Below are 8,429 nucleotides of genomic sequence, written 5' to 3'. Positions count from 1 at the left end.
TCGTGAGTGCATACACACTGCAAAACTGGAACGTCATTGTTCCAACAGTGAACGAGATTTTTAGTCCAGTTTAAAAATAAAATCAAACAATGCAATGTTCTTTGGAACAATGACGTTCCAGTTTTGCAGTGTGTATGCACTCACGACCAACACTGTAGGCAGATCTCTATGGAGTGTGCAGAGTCACATACGCTGAATCATATGCCCATGTAATGAACCAAGACACCTATCCTACCATGGATAGGGTGAGTAGTACGGTGCAATGTTAATTAGAATCCACCAAAGTTCTTTGCTCTACTTCTGCCAAATTCTGCTGTAAACTTCTGATCACATCATTCAGACGCTCCATCTCCTGGTTTTCACGCAGTTGTGAAGTGTTTGCAAGTTGCTGCAGTTGTGAATCCTTCTCTTGGGCACCTTTTTGGATATCGTGTAACTGAGTCTCCAGACCATGTATTGTGCTCTGGGAAGCCTCTTGCACAGATACAAGCAATGCTTCTGTAGCCAAGTGCTGAGCAGTTTTCTCTCTCAGAGCTTCTGACAGCTTCTCAATGCTAACTGTGTGACATTCATCCATTCTGTCCTCCGATTTGATTGCAGGAACCTCATTGATTACAATCTTTTCTGAAGAACTCCTTATGTTTTCCACTTCTTTCTTTAATTGCTCTAGTTCAGCATTTGTTGCCTCCAGCTCACACTTCAAGAGGGTCACATCAGTGTCGTTTATTTCAATTGTTGGAAGTATTAATTTTTCTCTGTAGAGTAAATTAGACTGGTGTTTAGATCCATCTATTTCACCAACGGTATGGTCATTGTCGGCTAATTCTAGCTGAAGTCTTTCAATGGTCTCATTCAACGTTTCTATCACTTGGGTATGTTCTTTCAGCGTTATAACCTGGTCATAATACTGTTTCAGAGAGGAATCTTTTTCTTTAATAACTTGCTGTAGCTGTCGCAACTCAGACTCCATGTCCTGCATAGCAATCCGCACGTCTTCCTGCAAAGGTTCGAATACTTGACTGGAGGGCCTTGAAACCTTATTCTGTCCTTTACTACTGGACGTGTTCTCAAGCTCCATCTCTATATTGTTCATTATTTCACTGGCGCCAAGAATTTTTTCCTCCCTATTTGCAAGAGTGACATGGCTATCTCCAGCCAATGGCTGTAAAATGCCCTTTCCGTCAGCCATATCTGCAAACTGGTCCTTGTTGTACTCTGCGACGTCAGCCCCACTGGTGAAATCCACGGACACTTTTTGCTCTATACGGGACAACTCCTCTTGTAGTTTCTCTATTACTTCATTGAGCTTTTCTACCTCCTCCTCGCGGTTCTTCTTCAAACGTTCCTGATCACTTTTCAAGCATTTAATTTGGCTCTTGTACTCCTTGATTTGCTCATTTTTCTCCTCAATCATCTGAAAACAAATGAAAAACCATGTTTAATTGTTTAACCAACAAACCTAAGATTAAATGAAGTATCGTTTTAAAAAAAAATTGCTCCAAGTATGCAAACGTAATTAAAGGGACTCTTTCAATAAAGAATATATCTTGTTTTATTGTAATTTATCTGTCCCTGACGTAATAAAAAAAAAAAATCTGTTTTCTTGCAATCAATTTGGGGAACTCTTTGGTCATTAGGTAATTTAAATATCACTGGAGAAAGCTAACCTCAGCACACTACACTTTATTTAAAATCAACACTGAAAACAAGCCATCCTCTGAGAGCAAGAGAGTAGAGATGTATGAAGGAAGCAGTTAAATAAGACTGGTCAAATCAGCTGCAAATTCAGGGCGTTCCTCCCATGAGGTGAGATGAGAACCATGGGCCTGATTCATTAAGGATCTTAACTTAAGAAACTTCTTATTTCAGTCTCCTGGACAAAACCATGTTACAATGCAAGGGGTGCAAATTAGTATTCTGTTTTGCACATAAGTTAAATACTGACTGTTTTTTCATGTAGCACACAAATATCAACTTTAAATTTCAGTGTACAAATAAGCTATCAAGTATTTGTGTGCTACATGAACAAACAGTCAGTATTTAACTTATGTGCAAAACAGAATACTAATTTGCACCCCTTGCATTGTAACATGGTTTTGTCCAGGAGACTTAAATAAGAAGTTTCTTAAGTTAAGATCCTTAATGAATCAGGTCCCAGGTCTTATCCGACAACAGCCTAGGAACTCGTCTCTCTCAACCTTCCCCGGAACTCCGGTCACCAGTCACACTGCATTAATTTATAGCAGGTAAAAGTGATGATTAACTAATTCTACTCCACTTCTCAATCAGACAGCACAACTTATATTCTTGTTGTTAGTTAAGAGGACCTGTTACTTACAGATAGTGGAGGGAGCTAATGAGCCGAACCAAAAACTATAAGCGTGCTGCTTTAATAACGGAGTGATGTCACTAGTTCCAAGTGAGGCGATAAACTGCATTTTCATTATAGTTGTTTTATCCCCAATACAGATTTGCTATATATATAGAAAGTGGAGCAGTTGCAAGTGCACATTACCTTGTTATATGATGCAGCCTCAAGATGTGTCTGTGATTTTACTCTTTGCTCGTTAAGGAGAACAATTTCCTGGTCATTCGATAACAATATTTCCTTCACATTTTCTGGTGACGTTTGATGTTCATGTTGTGGGCTTTCGATTCCTTCCTGAGATACGTAAAACAAAAACAAACATTTTAGATCAGAATCTATGTTTGAGTCATATTACAAACACATACGTGTGAACAACCCATTGTGCACGATTAACAATTCATCCCAAATGTTGATGTTGTGACTCCTTTGTGGATGATAATTCATCATCATATCATCACTTATGGCAACAAATCATGTATAGAGATTAAGCTCAACCCACAATTGTGCACAGACCCAGGTAGAGGTACATGAGCCACATGCTATAATGTTGTAGTATTTAAGCTGAAAAGGTAAAATGTGTTTCATATACTTTAAATCCCAACCTAACGTTATCCTCACACAGATTTTGGTAGTCAATTTTGGTCTTTTTAACCAAACTCACTAATCAGTACTGTATGTGGGCAAACTGCCCATGATCTGGTTGTCAGTGGGAGTACCGAGTAGCCGGATTGTTGGCATTCATTTCATAATACTCCGATATTGAATATGTGTCAAGTTCATGTGACTGCCACTAATGACTTGTATATTATCATTAGAGCAGCATGGTGGTTAAGTGCTTAGCACTTCTGCCTCACAGCGCTGGGGTCATGAATTCAATTCCCGACCACGGCCTTATCTGTGTGGAGTTTGTATGTTCTCCCCGTGTTTGCGTGGGTTTCCTCCCACACTCGAAAAACATACTGGTAGGTTAATTGGCTGCTATCAAAAAATTGACCCTAGTCCCACTCTGTGAGTGTGTGTGTGTGTCTGTGTGTGTGTATATGTTAGGGAATTTAGACTGTAAGCTCCAATGGGGCAGGGACTGATGTGAGTGAGTTCTCTGTACAACGCTGCAGAATCAGTGGTGCTATATAAATAAATGGTGATGATGATGATGATCATTCCCTGTAAGGTGTGTTTACACAAGGGGTTTGGCTGAGGACAAAGTGTCCTCAGCCTAACCCCAAGTGTGGACATGGCCGTGATCTCCTCTCACCTTCAGAACGTTATTCTCCTGCTCCAGTTCCTGCAGCCGGGTGGCAGACTCTTTCCTCTGGATCTCTAGTTGCATGTGAAGCTGCTGGACCTCCTCATTCTTATTCTCCAGCTCCTCCCTGAACTGCTCCAGCTGCTCCACCAGGTTTGTGACCTGGGAGACCAGAATGTGGAAACAAAGTGGTGATAAAATATCGCTCTTGATCCATCACCCAGAACTCTAACCCTTCTATATATATCTTATCCAAATCTCATCAGTCCACATCTAGGGCCTGAGTCATTAAGAAAAGCAAAGCATAAAACTGAGTAACTTTACACCCGGACAAAACCATGTTGCATTGGAGGGGGAGGTAAATTTAAAATGTGGGGACAGATTTATAGTTGGGGAAGGGCATGTCCTAGAACAGTGTTGGCTAACCTGTGACACTCCAGGTGTTTGTGAAACTACAAGTCTCAGCATACCCTTCCAGCAACAAGCTGCTATATATTGGCAAAGCATGCTGGGACTTGTAGTTTCACAAACACCTGGAGTGTCACAGGTTAGCCAACACTGTCCTAGATCAACGTTAAATTTTAGTGTAAACATAAAGCTATCAGGTATTTGTGTGCTACATGAAAAAACAGCCAGTGTTTAACCAAGGTGCAAAATAATAAACTAATGTGCACCCCTTGCAGTGTAACATGGTTTGTGCCAGAGAACATTTACTCCTTTTTTTGCCTTACTTTCCTTAATCACTCAAACCCTAGAGAACTATGGAAGGAGTGAGAGAATGGTTACCGGGCATCTCCTTTATTAGGTAAGTGAGATGACATAGTACTATGATGGTAAAAGGTTTCTCTCACCTACCAATGGGAAACGCTTTAATGGGTTAATATATGATGTATAAATAGACAATGTCACCTCTTTTTCTTTTCTATCTATTGCTTCTCTCTCCACCTGGAGTTGTGCTTCAAGAGGCATCTCTCCCTTTACACCAATGACGATAGACGTCCTTCTTTCCTCCACCTAAGTCATGAAATTCAGAGTGATGGTTATTGCATAAAAAAAGGTCCAGACCAGCAGCCCAGTAATACCAGATAAAGCACGTAAAGATAAAATGACGAGGCTCAGGAAACATCTTCCCAACAAACTGCTGAAATAGCGATGTATAAACAGGTCTTCTGATGCCATGTTCTAGGTCAGTGGTCAGGGAACAGGGGTAAATTACCCCAAATGGGGTAAAAATGAAATTCCTGGGGGTAATGCTGCCGATTCACATGCTGTCAGTTGGATTGTAGACCCCTTTATATGTGAAATTACTGTTGTACCAGAAGAGCCTCAAGGGTTGGCAGAGGCACTTCTTGAGCTTCGATGCAATAATGAAGCACGTATTGCATTTGAAAACAAAGCAGATCTGTCATATTTTTGGATGTCAACAGTTGCAAAGGCATCAAAATTGCACATGAGGAGGCAGTCAAAAAGTTGCTGCCTTTTGCAACAACCTACCTTTGCTAACAAGGATTTTCCACTCTAACGAACATAAAAACAAAGCAGAGAAATCGATTGGACGCTGAAGACTGTATCCAAATTGCTCTGACATCAAAATGCCCCAATATTGATGCTCTTGTATTAAAAATGAAGCAAAATCATTTCTCCAAAACCTGAAGTTTTGAAGTTGAAGCTTTGAAAGAAATTTTGAATAGATTCAATAAAATTTTGAATTACAATAATTAATAATATATGATTTCCTTCCTTTCATATCAAGGGGGTAACGCCGGCGTATCTAAATATATTTGTGGGTAAAAGGTAAAATGTTCCCTGACCCCTGTCTAGGTATATGGAATCATCAGGAGAGCGGGATCAGTCTCCTTACCTTCTGTAGACTGTCAGCACTGATAATCAGAGCTTGCTCCAGCTCCCGGATCCTGCACTCCAGCTTTTCTATCTCCTCGTTCCTCTCCAGCACATCCCGCTGAAGTTGCTCCTTGCACAGTACCAGTTCACTGCACTTGTCCGTCTTTTCTTTTAGATTGTTTTCCAGCTTTTCCAACTGGAAAGGACAAATTTAATAAAACTTTAAAGAGCACTTAAAGACCAAATATACATGAAGCAGCAATTCATTGGCTGAAGCAACCTCCATGTCAAAAGCCTATGAACTGAATGGTAATACTACATCGTTTTCATGAGAAGTGTGACAACATAAGAATGTAGGATGACCTGTCCAAAAATAGATCACATCTCAATTTCCCATGTGTTATTTTTAAGTCCAAAATAAGAGAAAGATAATAATATATCATAGAGCAATAAAAAAACAAACTAAAATACCATCATTAACTTATTAAGCAAAACTTTGCTGGACCACCTCTGGCAGCTAGTACACTCATTTGTCTATTTGGATACATCTCTATTATCTTTGAATACAAGAAATAAAGCCTCGTTTGCCCATTCCTCTATCTGGGTCAAATAAGTTGGGGAGCAGCAAAAAAACAGCACATTTAAGGTTTACACAGATTACTAAAGTCAGGACTCTGGGTCACTCAAGGATGTTTATTATAAGCCACTTCCCGGGTCGAACCCCCACATCCAGCCTTTCTGGTGGTCCCGCAGTGGAGCTTGATGCTGCCATGTCATTCAATTACACTATTTTACTTCCTACACGGCTCCTTTGCGGAAGCTTCTGGAATAAGTGCCCTTCTTGCCCAACGACTAAGATTAGGGGATCTGACCTAAGCAGGGTGGCTGCAGTTTCAAACATCGGTCACTGCAGTACAATGGACGACATTGACTGCCTCTCTATATTCTTGTTTGAAGTGTTCGTTCATCTACATTTTGAAGCTTATTTTTGGAATGTCTCAATCATGCTATAGGACCTCACAACGAGAGGGGTACTAATATTTACTAAATAGCTGACACCAGGTGATCCGCTGATTTCTTACACTGGTGGAGCCAGTGTAATGATGTAACTTTTTCAGGAAACGCACACATTTGAGGATGCCATGATGTATACTTATTTAAGTTTGATCATTTCTGCTTTTCCAGGTGTAGTAATTAGTGGAAAGGTTTTGAAATACATATTTTGATGTGACCTGGTACTCACTACTTTGTGGATCAGTGCCAACAAATCAGAACCTGTGGCTGGGGATGAAGACTTTTTCAAGGCACGATAGTTACAAAGAAAATAAGTATTTTTATACACATTGGCATAGGGCTTTATTGTATGTACTGTACATTTAAAGAGGGGCTAAATTGATGGTTTAACCTATAAAAGTTTATAGAGTAGTACATGCACAAAGAAGGGTGAATCCTCTAGTCCCAACAAAAGAAATAAAGAAAATACAGAAACCATGTGCCTCGTGCCTCAATGTACTCACTGGTCCCCAATGAGTTCATAGGATGCATACTCATGTATATACGCTCAGCCGTCTCCATTACATCACGCCTCCATTATATCATACCTCATTGCTTTGATGATCATTGACAGGTTGATGTCTTTGTGGCATTTTAAGCTGCTGTTCGAGTTTCTGGATCTCCTGTTGAAACACATCTCTCTCGTGTTCCCGATCAACAGCCTGTTCCTGAGGTACAATGACATACAGACACTCAGTAGAAGGCTAGGTAGATATCGCCCATTGCCCGCATCCGTCCCTTTCTCTCTCAGGAGGCCACCAAAACCATCATACACGCACTCATCATCTCCCGCCTGGATTACTGCAACCTCCTCCTCACCGGCCTCCCCCACTCCCGTCTCTCCCCCCTCCGCTCTATACTCAATGCGGCCGCAAGACTCATCTACCTCTCACGCCACTCCTCCTCTGCCTCCCCTCTCTGCCTTGCCCTACACTGGCTCCCCTTCCCCTACAGAATTCTTTTCAAACTCCTCACCACCACTTACAAGGCTCTCTCCCACTCTACTGCCCCTTATATCTCTAACCTCCTCTCCATTCACACTCCCACCCGCTCCCTGCGCTCGGCCAATGACCGCTGCCTCTCCTCCACTCTGATCACCTCTTCCCATTCCAGAATCCAGGACTTTTCCCGTGCAGCCCCCCTTCACTGGAATGACCTCCCTCGCTCCATCCGCCTCTCTCCTACTCTGTGCTCCTTCAAACGTGCACTCAAAACTCACCTCTTTCTCAAAGCCTACCACCCATCCACTTCACCCCTATCTCCTCCGCTCATTCTCCCCTCTCTCCCATTCCCTCAACTGGCTCCTCTTGTGCCTGGTCTGTTTAACCCTCCTTTAGGATGTAAGCTCGCTTGAGCAGGGCCCTCTTCCCTCCTGTCTCCTTACCCGTTCTTCTGCTCCGTGTCTATTGCATCTGCCTGCCTGGAGTTTCTGAAGTATTGGTACTTTTGTTTATTGTTCTGTACTGTTATACCCTGTATAGTCTACTGTTTGTACTATGTGCAGCGCTGCGGAAACCTTGTGGCGCCTAACAAATAAATGATAATAATAATAATAATAATAATAATAATTGGTGTAACAAACTTGTATTTAAGATGTGTGTCTAACACAAGTAAAGTGCATCTAAATTACTTTAAACATAAAAATCATCATAAGTATTTGTGTTTTCACATTTCGGTGGTGTGGCGCTGCTGTGTGTTTATTTTGGAAAGCTTCATTTTTTACATTTCAGGGTTCTAGCGCTCATTGTGGCAGTTCAAAACTTACATTCATTTCAACGGGAGAGAATTTTAAACACAATGAGGTGTGTTTAAGAAGCATCCACATATGTACTGTCACATGTATTTGGCTTGAACTATCTAACAACCTCCTGTTTTGTCCTAAACAGGTTTAAGAAGCACACATACAAAATGCATATTAAA

The 8,429-nt window shown here is 41.2% G+C and overlaps 1 protein-coding gene across 1 annotated transcript; it reads right to left on the bottom strand.

Annotated features, from left to right (window-relative positions):
- Positions 1-265: 265 nt before the first annotated feature.
- Positions 266-7,285, bottom strand: LOC142134127 (uncharacterized). The gene is made up of 6 exons (XM_075194481.1): positions 7,058-7,285; positions 5,476-5,652; positions 4,524-4,628; positions 3,624-3,776; positions 2,516-2,662; positions 266-1,414 (listed from the first exon to the last, which is right to left on the bottom strand). The coding sequence occupies exons 1-6, from the start codon at positions 7,100-7,102 to the stop codon at positions 266-268; spliced, it is 1,776 nt and encodes a 591-aa protein (XP_075050582.1). The 5' UTR covers positions 7,103-7,285.
- Between the last annotated feature and the right edge of the window lie 1,144 nt (positions 7,286-8,429).

The sequence above is a fragment of the Mixophyes fleayi genome, unplaced genomic scaffold, assembly GCF_038048845.1.
Source record: "Mixophyes fleayi isolate aMixFle1 unplaced genomic scaffold, aMixFle1.hap1 Scaffold_40, whole genome shotgun sequence".
Lineage (NCBI taxonomy): Eukaryota > Metazoa > Chordata > Amphibia > Anura > Limnodynastidae > Mixophyes > Mixophyes fleayi.
The sequence above is the reverse complement of the archived record's forward strand: the minus strand, read 5'-3'. Positions and strand labels throughout refer to the sequence as shown.